Below are 17,946 nucleotides of genomic sequence, written 5' to 3' on the forward strand. Positions count from 1 at the left end.
AACTAGGCCTGTGGCTCATAACACAAGTCAAGAGTGCACGAGGCTCCCTTGACATTACTGAGGATCTTGTCCATATCCTCCAGCTGCACAACTGAAACACATTCAATACAAAAGAACCACATGAGGAAAGTATAGCTACCAGGATGTAAGAAAGCACCAAATGGAGTATTTTCCTGCCACTCTGTAACAGAGTGGAGAATTGCCTTTCTGGAGTTCACACTCTTTATTTAAAAAATAAAAGGGATATGTGTTCACTCCTGCAAAGTCTTTTCAGTTGTGTAGTGGTTAGAGTGTTGTATTAGGAATGGGGAGAACAGAGTTCAAATCTCCATTCCGCCATGAAACTCACTGGACGACTGGGCTAGTCACTTATCTCTCAGCCTAACCTATCTCTCAGGGTGGTTGTGATGATAACCATAAGCATGTACACTGCTCTGGGCTCCTTGAAGGAAGAGTGGGATAGAAATGTACCTAAGTAAGTAAACACATTGTCAAACTAAAGGTTCATGAAATGCTTGATGCTGGAGGTATTCAGTGGATAACTCTGCTCTGTAGCACTTTAAGGGTGTGGGTGGCTGGATCAATGCTAGAGAGCCAGCGTGGTATAGTGGTTAGAGTGCTGGACTAGGGCCGGGGAGACCCGAGTTCAAATCCCCATTCAGCCATAAAACTAGCTGGGTGACTCTGGGCCAGTCACTTCTTTCTCAGCCTAACCTACTTCACAGGGTTGTTGTGAAAGAGAAACTCAAGTATGTAGTACACCGCTCTGGGCTCCTTGGAGGAAGAGCGGGATATAAATGTAAAATAATAATAATAATAATAATGCTATACCATTGAAGTACCACAGCAAACCATTACTTTTCATGAACAAGACTCCTTTTTATTACCAATTCACATCTTCCCGCAACAACACAAATCAAAATAAAAATGTAGGTTTTTAAGGTACCACAGGATTCTTTGCTGGTTTTTCCACAGATTAATGTGGCTCTTTCCCTGGAGTTCATGTGCAGCGTGAATCACCAGAGTGGGTTCTTTGATGTGATGCGAGGGAGACCCTGCGGCTGAAGGCCTTCCCACAATCCATGCATTTATGTGGCTTCTCCCCAGTGTGACTCTTTTGATGTCTAGCCAGATATCCTCGTCCCCTGAAGCTCTTTCCACACTCCAAGCATGTATATGGTTTCTCCCCTGTGTGAATCCTTTGATGTACAGTAAAATAGCTAGATTCACGGAAGCTCTTTCCGCACTCTAAGTAATTATATGGTTTCTCCCCAGTGTGTATTCTTTGATGTGAAGTGAGGGCAGTGTTCTGACTAAAAAATTTTCCACATTCTAGACATTTGTATGGTTTCTCTTTAGTGTGGATTTTCTCATGGCTTCGAAGTCTTCCATTGCTGTAGAAGCTCTTGCCACACTCCTGGCATTTATAGGGTTTCTCCCCTGTATGACTCCTCTGATGTACAATAACTGAATCAGATCGACTGAAGCTCTTGCCACACTCAAAGCAATGATACCGTTTCTCCTCTGTGTGCGTTCTTTTATGTTTTGCTAAGTATCCACGCGCACTGAAGCTCATTCCACAGTGTGAGCATTTAAATGGTTTCTCTCCAGTGTGGCTTCGTTGATGTACAGTAAAATATTCATTACGGCTGAAACTCTTTCCACACTCCAAGCATTTATATTGTTTATCTGCTCTGTGGTTCCTTTGATGTTTAGTAAAGTAGTCAGGTCGAGGGAAGCTTTTTCCACATTCCACACAATTATATGGTTTCTCCCCAGTGTGCTTTCTTCTATGCATATTAAGTTTACTACGCTGTGCAAAGCTCTTTCCACATTCCAAGCATTTATATGGTTTCAACCCAGTGTGGGTTTTTTGATGTGTAGTAAGACTTCCCCTTAGCCTGAAGTTCTTTCCACACTCCAAGCACTCATATGGTTTCACCCCTGTATGAGTTCTTTTATGTTTTGCAAGATGTGTGCTTGAACAGAAGCGCTTCCCACAGTGCAAACAATCATATGGTTTCTCTCCTGTGTGAATTCTGCGATGTATGGTAAGAGTGTCATTTCGACGGAAGCTCTTTCCACACTCCTGGCATTTATATGGTTTTTCATCTGTGTGAGTTCTTTGGTGTGCAGTAAGCTGTCTACTGCTACTAAAACTTTTTCCACATTCCAAGCATTTATATGGTTTCTCCCCTGTGTGGATTCTTAGATGTTCAGTAAGGTGTCTAGTCCTACCATAGCTCTTCCCACACTCCTGGCATTTATATGGTTTCTCCCCTGTGTGAATGCTGCGATGTATGGTAAGAGTGTCATTTCGATCAAAGCTCTTTCCACACTCCTGGCATTTATATGGTTTTTCTGTGTGACTGCTTCGGTGTACAGTAAGCTGTCTACTCCAACTAAAGCTCTTTCCACATTCTAAGCATTTATATGGTTTCTCCTCTACATGCCTTTTCCATTGAGGTGCAAGGTTTGATTCAAAACCAAAGCTTTCCCTATGAACACGGCCCAGACTTCTTTTTGTTCCTTTGCTCATTGTTTTTTTGATTCTGCTTCCATGGAAGTCACCATGCTGAGAAGTAAACGATCCATTTCTCCTCTTCTCTTTTGCTTCAGTTTTTATTCTCTGAGGTTCCCTCTTTATACGCGTGCCATCTCCCATCAATCCTCCATGAGGTTTTTCCTCATTCCCACTCTCCCAAATTTCAATGGCTGGAATGAAGAGAAAAAAATGGTAAGATAGGAGAGAAAAGGAACTTCAGATCAAAGACTCCCAGTTAACTGTTCTGACAGTGGAGGAACAACAAGAGCCTAGAAACATAGGAAGCTGTCTTATACTGATTCAGCAACTGTAAAGGAATGGGCCTTTGTTCAGCCCAAAAACTCATTCAAGTTTCATATTAGAACTTCTCTCAATTCTAAAAGCCATTTTGGGTTGGCCTGGCTGTTATGTGGATTTCTTGTCTCTCCCAGGGGTGTCAAACTGTGGCCCTCCAGCTGTTGTTGGCCTACAACTCCCAACATCCCCAATAACAATGGCCAGTAGCCAAGGATGATGGGAGTTGTAGGCCAACATCTGCAGGAGGGCCACAGTTTGACATCCCTGCAGGAATCAGGTGATCTTTGTGTGTCTCCCTGGGCCAGAAAAGGCTCCAAATGATTGCTTCTATTGTTTTAAAACCTGCTACAATCACGGGGAGATTTTAAGCTTTTGAAATGAGTATCTGAACCACAGATACTAGGATGATGTTTGCCAGGATATTTTGCCTATCTCCAAGGGGAAGTATATTTTTACACAACGCATAATCCACTTGTGGAATTCTCTGCCACAAGATGTGGTGACAGCCAACAACCTGGATGGCTTTAAGAGGGGTCTGGATAACTTCATGGATGCCCTCTCTCCAGCTGTTACTCCCCTGCAACTGGTACTCAGAGGCATCCTGCCTTTGAGGCTGGAGGTGGCCCACAGCCCTCCGACTAGTAGCCATTGACAGACCTCTCCTCCATGAAGTTATCCAAACCCTTCTTAAAGCCATCCAGGTTGTTGGCTGTCACATCTTGTGGCAGAGAATTCTACAAGTGGATTATGCGTTGTGTGAAAAAGTACTTCCGTTTGTTGGTTCTAGATTTCCCAGCAATCAATTTCATGGGATGTCCCCTGGTTCTAGTGTTATGGGAGAGGGAGAAGAATTTCTCTCTATCCACTTTCTCCACACCATGCATGATTTTATAGACCTCTATCATGTCTTCCCGCAGTCTTTTTTCTAAACTAAAAAGCCCCAGGTGTTGTAGTCTTGCCTCATAAGAAAGGTGCTCTAGGCCCTTGATCATCTTGGTTGCCCTCTTCTGCACCTTTTCCAGTTCTACAATGTCCCTTTTAAGATGTGGTGACCAGAATTGTGCGCAGTACTCCAAGTGTGGTCACACCATAGTTTTGTATAAGGGCATTATATTAGCCGTTTGATTTTCAGTCCCCTTCCTAATGATCCCTAGCATGGAATTGGCCTTTTACGCAGCTGCCGCACATTGAGTAGACACTTTCAACGAGCTATCCACCATGACCCCAAGATCCCTCTCCTGGTCAGTCACCAACAACTCAAATCTCATCAACGTATACTTGAAGTTGATGTTTTTCGTTCCAATGTGCTTCACTTCACACTTCCCAACATTGAAGCGCATTTGCCACTTTGTCTCCCACTCCCCCAGTTTGGAGAGATCCTTTTGGAGCTCCTCCCAATCCATTTTGGATTTCACTACCCGAAAGAGTTTAGGATCATCTGCAGATGTGGCCACATCACTGCTTACTCCTGCTTCTAGATCATTTATGAATACAGGTAAGTTAAAAAGCACCAGTCTCAGTACAGATCCCTGGGGACCCCACTTCTTACTTCCCTCCATTGTGAAAATTCTCCATTTATTCCTACCCTCTGTTTCCTGTCTTTCAACCAGTTAGCAATCCACACATGTACTTGTCCCCTTATCCCATGACTGCTAAGTTTTTTCAGGAGTCTTTGATGAGGAACTTTGTCAAAAGATTTTTGGAAGTCCAGGTATACTATGTCAACTGGATCACCTTGATCCACAGACTTGTTGACATTCTCAAAAAGGTTGGTGAGGCAAGATTTACCTTTGCAGAAGTCATGCTGGTTCACTCCCAGCAGGGCCTGTTCTTCTATGTGCTTTACAATTTTATCCTTGAGGATGCTTTCCATCAATTTGCCTGGAACGGACGTTAAGCTAACTGGCCTGTTAAGCAGCGAGGTGGCCACATTTGCAGATGATACCAAACTCTTTTGGGTAGTGAAATCCAAAACGGATTGTGAGGAGCTCCAAAACAGACGTTAAGCTAACCTGTCCCCTTATCTTATGATGTCAAATTTTTTCAAGAGTCTTTGATGAAGAAGTTTGTCGAAAGCCTTTTAGAAGTCCGGGTATACTATGTCAACTGGATCACCTTTATCCACACATCTGTTGACATTCTCAAAGAACTCCAGAAGTTTAGTGAGGCAAGATTTACCTTTGCAGAAGCCATGCTGGTTTCCCCCCAACAGGGCCTGTTCTTCTATGTGCTTAACAATTTTATCCTTGAGAATGCTTTTCTATCAATTTGCCTGGAACAGACGCTAAACTAACTCATCTGTAATTTCCCACATCTCCCCTTGAATCCCTTTTTGAAAACTGGTGTTACACTGGCTATCTACGAGTCCTCCAGTACAGAGCCTGATTGTAGGGATACGCTATATATTTCTGCAAGGAGGTCAGCAATTTCACATTTGAGTTCTTTAAGGACTCTTGGGTGGATGCCATCTGGCCCCGGCAATTCATTAATTTTTCATTTTTCCAGACAGTTTAGACAATGGTGGATTTAATGAGAAGCAAAGTAGGCACTTACCTTCGGCAGCAAAGTATGAGGAGCAGCAGCAAATTTTGCCACTCTCATCACCCCTCTCTGACTCAGTTTTCTAGCCTCTGTCCTTCTCATATAGCTTCTCTGCAACCTCCATATCCTCCTTAATAATCCCTTTCACTCCCTCATTGTTTAACGCTCCAACCACCTCCCTGGCAAGTTTCCTGCTTCTGATGTATTTAAAGAAGTTTTTGTTATTCCCCCTGATGCTTTTAGCTAAATGATCCTCAAACTCTCTTTTCGCCTCCCTTATTGTCTCCTTGCACTTCTTTTGCCAAAGTTTGTGTTCCTTTCTGTTCTCTTCATTTGGGCAGGCCTTCCAATTTCTGAAGAAAGTCTTCTTCTCCTTTATAGCTTCCTTACCTATTAGCCATGCTGGTATCTTCCCAGATTTGGTGGTACCCCTCCTCCCTTTTGGTATATATTCTAACTGGGCTTTTATTATTGTGGTATTAAATAAACTCCATGCACTCTGGAGCAAGGTGACTCTCCTGATTTTCCCTTTCAGTTTTCTTTTCACCAAACTCCTCATTTCAGAGACACTTCCTCTTCTGAACTTGAAAGTGTCTGTGTTAGACTTCCTTGGCGATCCTCTTCCCTTGTGCATTTTGCCTTTAAACCATTTTGCCTTGTTTGCCTGTAAACTGTCCTGCTTTTTATATCTACTTTAATAAACTAGATTTTGATTGTTTTAAACTTTATCTGGGCTGGAAATGTACTCCATTGTGTCTCCCTGTGTGCCTACTCTGGCTACAAACTCTTTAAAGAGGTTTAAGGCATTCTGCTATATTTTGAGTTCTCAGGAAAGATTTTAAAGTTACTTTTGTCTCATAGGAGACTGGTGGAAGCGCTAACTGGAGGATTTTTAACAAACCTAAAGGAGGTTCAGGTCAAGAAACCCTGTCCCAGTTCGCCATAGCAACCTATAAGTTATATGAGAAACAAAGCAAGCCTTGTGCTACCATAAGCTACATATCCTCACCACCAGAAGATTCTCCCTTACAACTTGTAATAGCATAGTGTCTGACCCAATACATTATTTCTGCACAGGACATTGCCGAACAGACGGCCTATTCCCCTCTCAAAAATATCCAGTATATGTTTACGTGAGCAAGGAACTAGTGTAAATAGTCCCCTAACCGGACCCTGCTAACTGAGCAAAGAGATACCTTTTAAAGTGGTGATCCTCTTATATTTAGCAGAGGGAGAACAACTGGCCCTATTCAACCCTAACACAGCATCCCTCCAGTGGCTGTTGCTGGTCTATGTCTTTTTAGGTTTAGATGTTTCTTTTTAGATTGCGAGCCCTTTGGGGATAGGGGACCATGTTGTTTATGTATTTATTCATTTTTATTGTGTAAACCACTTTGAGAACTTTGGTTGAAAAGCAGTATATAAATATCCATAGTAGTAGTAGTAGTACTGCACACCCCAAAGTAAGCCCGGGGTTACCACAACCCACAGAACCAAAAGACTTGCCTCTAGTCAGGAATCACTTTCATGAAAAGAGCAATTTTGGTGACATTTTTAATGAGAAGCTGGTCTACCCATTGTCTTAAAGTTTGATTGTGCAAAGTTTGCTGTGTTTTTGTCCTCAATTCGATTGTGCGAAAATGTGTACTGAGCTAAATTTTGCAGTTTAATGCAACAAGATGGCATGCACAAGACTATACTTTGACTTTGTTGATGTACCCGCCTTCATCCACAACTTTTCAGTACTCATTCTGTTGAAATGAGCTGCTAGAAGCACAAGGACATTGGTGTCACGTGCTAGCACAAGAGGTCATTCACACATTCAAAAACTGTGTTCTACTTGGGTTTGGGAGCTGTATGTACTCCCAATTTTTGGTTGTGTGGAAGCAAGGTAAGAGGAAAACCTGGGTAGAAGCGATTGTGTGGAAGTAAGGTAGGAGGAAAAAGCTACCCAGGTTTTCCTACTACCTGCTTCCTCTAAGGCGAGAACATGTGCATGCCCTTACACATTTTTTGATGTTTGCTCAGTTAATTTTAGATCCCACTCAGGTTGAATCAGGAAGATCCCACTCTGAATGCACAGATTGCCTTGATACTGCCGCCCAGAACAAAACTCATTCCACACAAAGATGGAAAAGATGAGAGAACACTGTTCCGCACAAAGAAAAACTGGGAGCATACACAGCTCCCAAGACAGTTTTTGAATGTGTGAATGACATAGGAACATAGGAAGCTGCCATATACCGAGTCAGACCATAGGTCCATCTAGCTCAGTATTGTCTACCCAGACTGGCAGTGGCTTCTCCAAGGTTGTAGGCAGGAATCTCTCTCAGCCCTATCTTGGAGATGCCAGAGAGAGAACTTGGAACCTAGATGCTCTTCACAGAACCCTTGGAACCAGGAACCTTCTGCTCTTCCCAGAATGGCTCCATCCTCCAAGGGGAATTATCCTACAGTGCTCATACAGGTGAAACTCGGAAAATTAGAATATCGTGCAAAAGTCCATTAATTTCAGTAATGCACATTAAAAGGTGAAACTGATATATGAGACAGATGCATTACATGCAAAGCGAGATAAGTCAAGCCTTAATTTGTTATAATTATGATGATCATGGCGTACAGCTCATGAAAACCCCAAATCCACAATCCCAGAAAATTAGAATATTACACTGAACCAAGAAGACAAGGATTGTAGAATAGAACAATATCGGACCTCCGAAAAGTATAAGCATGCATATGTATTCAGTACTTGGTTTGGGCCCATTTTGCAGCAATTACTGCCTCAATGCAGCGTGGCATGGATGCTATCAGCCTGTGGCACTTATGAGGTGTTATGGAAGACCAGGATGCTTCATTAGCGGCCTTCAGCTCTTCTGCATTGTTTGGTCTCATGTCTCTCATCCTTTTCTTGGCAATGCCCCATAGATTCTCTATGGGGTCAGGTCAGGTGTGTTTGCTGGCCAGTCAAGCACAGTACACTGTATACTTTTCAGAGGTCCAATATTGTTCTATTCTACAATCCTTGTCATGATCATCACAATTATAACAAATTAAGGCTTGACTTATCTCGCTTTGCATGTAATGCGTCTGTCTCATATATCAGTTTCACCTTTTAATTTGCATTACTGAAATTAATGGACTTTTGCACGATATTCTAATTTTCCGAGTTTCACCTGTACATCAAGTCTCCCATTCATATGCAACCAGGGTGGACCCTGCTTAACTAAGGGGATAAGTCATGCTTGCTATCACAAGACCAGCTCTCCTCTCCTAAGACCTCCAAGTGTTAGCCTTAACATGAATACAGTACAATTCTTGCATAAGCTCTTAATTCCACACAGCGGGAATGGATGACTTTCATATTCGTTGAAGCCACCAGAAACAATTATGTTCTTCAGGCTTATCACTGGGGGGATCGCAAGACTCCCACTAGAAAGTCAGTTAGATGGTGTGAACCTATAAGTTATTCGGAATCAGATTTTTCGGAATTGGAGGGCTCATCTGATGCTAATTTGGAGGACAATGTTCCTATGGGTAGAAGACCACGTTTGGAACGTGCTTCAAAACTCCCATTTAATGATAACTTTTTTCACAAAAGACTACGCCCATCAGCCAGGAGGAAAACATAGTAATTAATGTAAGTAACAGAATTCTCTCTCCAATAGAATATAAAGTTCTAAATTTAGGACTTTCTTTTGTTCCATCATCTTTTCATGATGAATTTAAATTAGAGGTGGATTTGTTTAAATTGGAGAGACTCATAAAATTACGTATAATGTTTGGAGATAGTCAGGAACCTGATTAGGATCAATTTAGACCCAAATCACAATTTATTCCTCATCCTGAACATCCGGCATTCACTGTTTTCATGAGTGAAGTAAAAAAACGATATACACAAAATGAACGAACAACAAAGATTTATAAAGTTTAAACATGGGAACCTAACAAGGGAGGAACAGAAAGCTGTTCAAAATTTGTCCAGTGATGAAAGCATAATTATTAAGCCTGCGGACAAAGGGGGAGCCTTGGTTATTCAGGACCGGGACAGGTATGATTTAGAAATCAACACTCAGTTGGCAGATCGGTCTACATCCTCCTTCAAAGATTTATTAAAATTGTAGTCAATGAAGCTCAAATGATGGGGGATATTTCAGATAGATTAGCTAACTTTTTGATTAACGCACATTCCAGGGTTCCTATCTTTTATACTCTTCCCAAGATACATAAAAATTTGACCAATCCACCAGGCCGTCCTATAGTATCTGGTTCTAATTCGGTTTTTGAGCCCATGTCATCCTACATAGAGCAATTTTTAAAACCTTCAGTTCTCCAAGTACAAACATATATTAAAGATACTTGGGACAGGACAGCCTACTTGGGGTTGCTCCTTCAGGGAAGTGGCTGCAGCTGCCGACACCACCACATATGTAGTGGGGAGAAAAGGGGTGCCCCAAACACAGCAGGGAGAGGAGAGGTGAGGTGAGGCCTATCGCGGCAAGCACAACGACAGCTGTGGTTCTTGGAACCTGTGTGCACACAATTACAGCTCTGCTCCCGAGTATTGTCAACATGATGCACGTTTTGGGTGGTATTAAAAAAATATGTTAAATAAATAAATAGATAAATAAATAAATAAAATCAACATTGACTGGCAGACACTTGCTAGGATGCTCTCCCACTGAGCTGTAGCCCCTCCCCGCCTTCAGGTCCTGCTCTGCTAGTCTAACTACTGCACCACACTGGATGACTTGTACAAGTTTGAGAATGACAGCCTTGGCGTTCTAGGCACCGGGCTCCAATTGAGGTAATCAGCCAGATTTCTCTCACCAACTGCGTATTTTCAACTATTCTGCTCCACTGAAAAACAAACCGCCACTCTCAGACACCTGCTGTTCACTCAAACTCCACTCACTCAGACTCTGTTGGAAAGCACATTACAAAAACATTTTAACAAATATATTTACTAAAATGTATTCTTCCTGCAAAGCTAGAAAGAGATGTGAGATGCGAGATGAAACAAAAAGCAATATATTTTTAGTAATTTCAAAATCAATTTTATCAGCCAAAAGAAAGAGGGGGAGTCTTACCCAGAGAGGCCACCATTTCAAAATTCTCCTCCATGACTTCCCCGTGCAGGGCTCTTTGATCCCGATCCAGCAGAGCCCACTCCTCCTCACTGAAATGCACAGCCACCTCCTCAAAAGTCACCAGATCCTGAAGGAGAAGAAGAAAACATTTTCTCCTCGCAGTTCACATACCAGTTCTTCCCTAACTAAGAACAAGTTCAAAAGGGTTGTTAAGGTGAAATGGTGTGAGAACAATGGGGGATGTTTTCCTGCAGGGTTATTAAGAAAATTTATTATATTTACATTATTTATTATATATATTATATTTACATTTATTATACCCCTTTAAAAAAAAATCCAGAGCAGCTCACATAGCAAATTTTTTTTTAAAGGACCACAATCCTACAAGAAAGATGCAGGAAACACTGGTCTCTACTGTAACAGGGATTCCTGCCAGAAACCGCGGAGAGCTGCTGCCAGTCAGTGTGGACAATACTGAGCTAGATGGACCAAGGGTCTGACTCGGTATATGGCAGCTTCCTATATTTGAAGACAGCTATCATCTCTCTCCGTCTTCTTTCCCCCTGGCTAAACACACTCAGCTCCTTCAACAATTCCTCAAAAGACTTGGTTTTCAGACCCCTCATCACCTTTGGTGCTCCCCCTCCAAACCCCTCTAGTTTTATCAATGTCTATCTTAAATGGTCTCTTCCTGCGAAATATTGCCCAGTTACTACTATTTATATACCACTTTTCAACAAAAGTTTCCAAAGTGGTTTACGTAGAAAAAACAAAGCTAGCCCCCTGTCTCAAAAGGGCTCACAATCTAAAAAGAATCACAAGGTAGGCACCAACAAGCACCATTGGAAGGATGCTGTGCTAGGGTTGGAGAAGGCCAGTTGTTCTCCGCCTGCTAAATGTAAGAGACGCGCCACTTTAAAAAGGTGCTTCTTTGCTTAGTTAGCAGTGTTCAAGCCTGAACAAATAGCCTTCACACCCTTCATAGCAGGCAGCTTTGACAACAGCCAAAAGGAAAGAGCGATTCTTTCAGGGTCAGGGGGATATGCCAGGGGGAATCTGTCCGTTCCTTGTCCTCCTCTCCTACCTGATCTGCTCGTATTGACACTTTCCCCATTCCACCACGATGAAGAGACGGCTGAGAATGCATCATCAACATAATTCCACTACCTATGAAGGATGCAACAAATTATGGGAAGATGTAGGAAAATGAAACAAATAGGAAATCAATGATTTATTATTTAGATACAAGCTGTATTTTTTTTCACTTTTGCGGGGCGGGGGACCTCTCTTCATGTTGACTTTGCGCACAACTGAAATGCAAGTTTCAGTGGCAGGGATGAAGCAAGAAGAGGAGGTGGATAACCCTTTCCCCTAAAGTAGTGATATCCTCCCTCCAAAAACAGTTTAAAAATTGCACAGCTGCACTGCCCCCCCCACCCACAAGCAGATTGAGGGACAATGTAGTACAGTGCCCGCTCCCCTCATTCCATACAGTGGCAAGGCTGCCACCACCAGTAGCGGTTGGGAAGAGAAAGGAAATCTGAAAATAATCAATTACTGTGTCCAGGGAACCAGTTCTCACAAGACCCTGACAACACTCCTGGCCAAAACATGCCAGATATAATCAGGATGCCCTGGTGATTTGAAGCCTAAAACCTTTAAACCCTTTTTATTATCAAAATGGAGGGAAATCATGGGCATGGGCCCAAGATTTTTAAGTACCTTGCAATGCCCCAAGAGAGGGGTGAGTGTGTGTGTGTGGGGAGAGGAAGGAATCCATGCTTTCATTTATCTATAACATTTATATCCCACCCCTCCAGTGCAATATTGCTTGGGGTGACTCACAACAAATAAAACAACAAACAGGGCACAGCTAAAAGCAAAATAGTAAAACAGATAAGCACTAGACAGTATAAAAAAATTAACAAATCAACTAACATGGACCCAATTAAAAATTTAAAACCCATCAGACTGCAGTAAAAGACACTCTAAACAAAGGTCTCTCTAACAAATGAGTGTTAAGTTCTTTGTTGTGTTTTTTTTTTTTAAATTAAGTGATAGAGCATGATGAAGTTTTGGACTGGGTGGGGAAGAGAAAAAAAATCTACTGCCCACCCTGCCCAAAAGAAAGGGACTCAAGAGGGCATAAAATCAGGGCCACGGATGGCCTCCCTCCCTCACGTATAAGTGGAAATATTAGCTATGAATCCTTACCTGATGAGGTGGAACCCCGGTTACCCTCCTGTAAAATCCCCCTGAATGGTGGGCTCTGGCCAGAGTCCAATGCAGCCTGAGGGAAAGGCATCTCTGCTTCTGATGGCCTCTGCACCTGAAACAGCAAAAAAAAAAGAAGAAGAAAATAAAAGAATCCTAAGCAAGAGATTAAAAGAGGAATGGGGCAAAGAAACCCCCTGAGGGCAGTGTGACTGGGAACATCTCTCTCCTCCTTGATGATTTTTCCCTAGCAAATCTGCATGACTCCAGCTAGTTACCAGGCTTCCCCTTGCAGAAAAGGCAGGTGAGCATTAAAACTGCAGGATAAACTAGGCTCTGTGCCAAGGAGCAGCCGGCAAAGTTGTGTTGGGAGGGGAAAACTCCTTCCCACAAGGACTGTGAACCCACCAATATGGGGGGAGCAGGGGAGATCACACAATGGAGAAGCCCCACCAGTTGCTTGCTCAAATAACTCCTCCTGTTCGCACAACCCCGCAGCCCTAGGCCTCCCTTTCATCCCTCTGTCCCTGCTCCAACTTTTCAGATGCTTAAAACCAACAGTTCTTAGGAAAACAACATGAGCTTTGTTGTTAGGGATAATGGCTGGTATCTGGGCTAAAATTGCTCCCGTTAGCCCAGTTGGGGTTAAACAGGCTTTTGGATCAAACTCCCAAGTAGAATTATTAGGTAACTAACAGGGGCGTAACTACTATTAGGCAAGGGGAGGCGGCTGCCTGGGGGCCCCCACGCCTCGAGGGGCCCCCAGAGGCAAGTCACATGACTATATATTGTGAAGTGTGTGTGTGTATCAGCGAGCGGCCCATTTTAAAATGTTGTCTCTGGGCCCACTCCAGCCTTGTTACGCCCCTGGTAACTAAGTGATTAGCCAATCACGTTGTTCTTCAGTAGTTAAGCAAAGAAAAAGAACAACGTTTCTCTCCAGCAACTGATAGGAGGATTCCTCACCACTACGCAGCCATCTGGGTTACTGTTTTGATCTCTTTTTTGTTATTTTCTTGCGCTTTTGATTGTAAGATACTTTGGCTAGCCCGCAACAGGCAAACACAGTTTAAATACTAGCAATACAAGAGATCAATTAATTGGCTTCATTAAAGCCACCCAAGATAAATTATTATTATTATTACATTTATATCCTGCTCTTCCTCCAAGTAGCCCAGAGCGGTGTACTACATACTTGAGTTTCTCCTCACAACAACCCTGTGAAGTAGGTTAGGCTGAGAGAGAAGTGACTGGCCCAGAGTCACCCAGCTAGTTTTATGGCTGAATGGAGATTTGAACTCGGGTCTCCCGGTCCTAGCCCAGCGCTCTAACCACTACACCACGCTGGCTCTGTATCTAAAGAGGCTCTACATGGGGGTGCCTAGATTTAGGGGGCTTAAGTTTTTATTGCTGAGAAGAATTTGGTGCAAATTATTAGTAAATGAGAATAATTTGTTACTTTGCAATATGAAGTCCGCTGTTATGTTAATGGCTTAAAATGGCGTTTACTTATACCTTTTAGGATTGTATTAAATCCTCAGGGTACAATTTTGTTTTGTATTAAGAGTCAATAATATAGACGGTGGTTTACAGTTTATGGATTGTAAAGCGCCTTGGTTAATGCAATGCAGAAAACTGGTACATAGATTGAAAACGAAATGAAAGCAGTCCAAATCACTTCCCTGGAGAATAAAAGAGGAGAAAAGAGAGCTTGCTTTGCAGCTACGCTCCTTCCAAGAAACAGCTGCATTTTTCTCTCCGTTCACTCACTACTTGGGCTTCTCTTCCCTGTCTATCTGCCTCCCCACATCCCTTGCCTACCTTGCATTTCTCCGCCATTGCAGAACAGACGGGAGAGTGGGGACTCCCCAGATCTCAGAAGAGAAGAACCGAGGAGCCCAGCCCACACGGGCTACAAAAAGCACTTTGCAAAGGAAGCGGGAGGAGCAGGAAACGACTTTCCTCATTTATCCAATTAATTCCTATTGCCCCTCTAGGAAATTGGATTGCTCCACTTTAACCCTTAGGTGGACTCTTTCCAGAAAACAGTGCGGACTAGGCTCTTGATAATTAGTTCCAGAGAGAAAACCTGTGTTATTAAGAAGTATTTATATTCTGCTTCTCACATAAAGGTGGGATAGGGAGGTGTATTAGTGCTGGAAGTGTATCCTCTGTCTCTTCTCTAAAGTTTCTGGTTTTTTTCTCAATCCCTAGGTCCATGCAGGGACGTTGGCAGCGACTATGTACATCGCTCTGGGCTCCTTGGAGAAAGGGCAGAATATAAATGTAAAAAATAAAAACAAATAAAGTTCAGGAACTCACTGCCACATGATATAGCTTAGCTTTCAGCTTAGGTGGCTGAAAGCCTTGAAAAGTAGGGAGTGGGTGTATTAATTGGCTTGAGAAATTTCCGAAAGTCAAAGCAAAATAATACCTTGAGCCATTCAAATATCACAAAGTAAGGGAAATTTTTTGTTCTCCAGAAATCTCCCCCCCCCGCCACACACACACACTGCTATGTGTGTAGGAGAAATTTTAAAGACTATACCAGTGGTGGGGAATCAACAAAGATATTATTATTATTATTACATTTATATCCTGCTCTTCCTCCAAGGAGCCCAGAGCGGTGTACTACATACTTGAGTTTCTCTTTCACAACAATCCTGTGAAGTAGGTTAGGCTGAGAGAGAAGTGACTAGCCCAGAGTCACCCAGCTAGTTTCATGGCTGAATGGGGATTTGAACTCGGGTCTCCCTGGTCCTAGTCCAGCACTCTAACCACTACACCACACTGGCTTAGCAGATATAGCCTTGGTAGGCCAGCAGACCGTTATAGGGGAAAGGAATTCAGAAATTTAATTGCTGCTGTCCCTTCCAGCAGGCCTACTACTTCTTTGACCTTGGAGAGCAATGCCAACCACACACAGATACTCACCTTATTACTCTATAATGCCAGGTCCGTTCAAAATAAATCTAAGGTAGTCCATGACTTGATCATGGATGAAGAAGCTGACTTGGTATGTATTATGGAGACCAGGTCGGGAGAGGTTAGTGGTCCAGTTTGGACCCAGCTTGTCCCAGAGGGTTACTCCATGGTGGAACAGGTAAGAGGATGTGAGTGGGGAGGTGGGATGGCAGTGGTGTATAAGAATACCATCTCCCTTACCAGGATCCCTGTCAGGAATTTGTCCTATATTGAATGTGTGTACCTAAGTCTAGGGACCAGGGATAGATTGGGACTTCTGCTGGTGTCCCACTGCCCAGCGGAGTCCCTAATTGAGCTAACAGACTGGGTTGCTAAGTTGACACTGGAGTAGCCCAGGTTGTTGGTGGTTGGGGAGTTCAATGTTCATTTTGGGATCAGGTTGTCGGGAGCGGCTCAAGAGTTCATAGTGGCCATGACTCTGGGCCTATCCCAATTGGTCTCTGGAACACACGATGCTGGTCACATGCTCAATTTGGTCTTTTGCTCTGATCAGGGTAGTGTTCCGTGGGTAGGGACTCTTGTCGTCTCCCCATTGTCATGGACAGATCACCATCTGGTTAGGGTGCAACTTACAGCCATGACCCATCTCTGCAGGGGTGGAGGACCTAAATTGTTCCACCCGAGGGGGTTACTGGATTTGAAAGCATTCCAAGAAACCTTGGAAGGGTTAAGAGTTGGCTCTGCTAGTGATTCTGCTGATGCTCTGGTGCAAACATGGAATAATGAACTCACTAGAGTGGTAGACGCAATTGCTCCTAAGCGTCCTCTCCAACCTGCTTTAAAGACAGCCCCGTGGTATTCGGATGAGCTACAGGAACTGAAGTGGTGAGGTAGACAACTAGAGCACAAGTGGAGGAAGACTCAGCATGAGTCTGATCGGGCACAACACACAGAGCACATTTGAAGATCTATGCTCTGGCAGTGTGGGCAGCAAAGAAGCGGTTGTTTTCTGCCTGCATTGCTTCTGCAAATTCATGACCAGCTGAGTAGTCTAGAGTTGTGAGGGGGCTAGTATGTACCCCTTCCCCCTTGAATTTAAATTTGGAACCATCGGTCACTCGCTGTGACATTTTTAATGACTTTTTTTGCAGATAAAATCTCTCTGATTCGGGCCGAGCTGGATTCCACAGCTGCTGCAGAGTCTACTGTGGAGGTGTCCAGCAACTCCTTTTATGTGATTAGATTGGATCATTTTCAGTTTGTGACTCCTGAGGAAGTGGACAAACTGCTTCGGACTGTGTGCCCTACAACCTGTTCTCTTGACCCTTGCCCAACTTGGCTTATCTCATCTGGTAATTATATTATCGGAGAGGGTCTGGTAAATATTATAAATGCTTCTCTGAGGGAGGGCAGGATGCCTCCTTGTCGTAAGGAGGCTATTATTAGACCACTTTTGAGGAAACGTGCATTGGATCCCTCCGAGTTAGCTAATTACAGACCTGTTTCCAATCTTCCATGGGTGGGCAAGGTGATTGAGCAGGTGGTGGCCTCTTAGCTCCTGGCAGTTTTGGATGATGCAGATTATCTAGACCAGTGATTCTCAAACTTGGGTCCTCAGGTGTTATTGGACTTCAACTCCCATAATCCCCAACCAAAGGCCACTGAGGCTGGGGATTATGGGGGTTGGTCCAATAACACCTGAGGACCCAAGTTTGAGAATCCCTGATCTAGACTCATTTCAAACTGGCTTCTGTGTGGGCTATGGGGTTGAGACTGCCATGGTTGGCCTGATGGATGATCTTCAACTTTCTATCGACAGAGGGAGTGTGACCCTGCTGATCCTTTTGGATCTCTCTGCGGCTTTCGATACCGTCGATCATGGTATCCTTCTGGACTGCCTGAGGGAGGTGGGATTGGATGACACTATTATCCAGTGGTTCCATTCCTACTTCTCTGGTAGGTTCCAGATGGTGTCGCTTGGAGACTGTTGTTCTACAAAGCAGAAACTAAAGTGTGGAGTTCCACAAGGCTGATGTCAGACGCGGGGGTGTGATTTCGCTCCCAAATGAGGCCATGCAAAAATCGACCCATGCTGCATTGGCAGTGTAACTCTCCCTGCCCTTTAAAAGCAGGTAGAGCTGCCCCTGGCCACGCTGCCAATGCACAGGCCAATTTCAATTTCACGCTACTCAATGCACAGGAAATGGTTCGCAGCGTGTCCAGAGCGGCTCTCCCTGCCTTTAAAAGGCAGGGAGAGTTGCTCCGGTCTGTGCTGCCACCATAGCACGGGCTGATCTTACTCCCAAAGAGGGCCGCACAGCCCCATTTGGGAGCCCC

At 43.6% G+C, this 17,946-nt stretch overlaps 1 protein-coding gene across 1 annotated transcript in view; it reads right to left on the reverse strand.

Moving 5' to 3' along the window:
• Positions 1–858: 858 nt before the first annotated feature.
• Positions 859–17,946, reverse strand: part of LOC128347460 (zinc finger protein 91-like) — a 31,090-nt gene continuing 14,002 nt past the window's right edge. The window contains exon 4 of the mRNA XM_053302170.1: positions 859–2,243. Coding sequence (XP_053158145.1) covers positions 1,001–2,243 — 1,243 coding nt within the window. The 3' untranslated portion in view covers positions 859–1,000. The remainder of the gene's footprint in view (positions 2,244–17,946) is intronic.

Source organism: Hemicordylus capensis, chromosome 2 (assembly GCF_027244095.1).
Source record: "Hemicordylus capensis ecotype Gifberg chromosome 2, rHemCap1.1.pri, whole genome shotgun sequence".
Taxonomy (NCBI): domain Eukaryota; kingdom Metazoa; phylum Chordata; class Lepidosauria; order Squamata; family Cordylidae; genus Hemicordylus; species Hemicordylus capensis.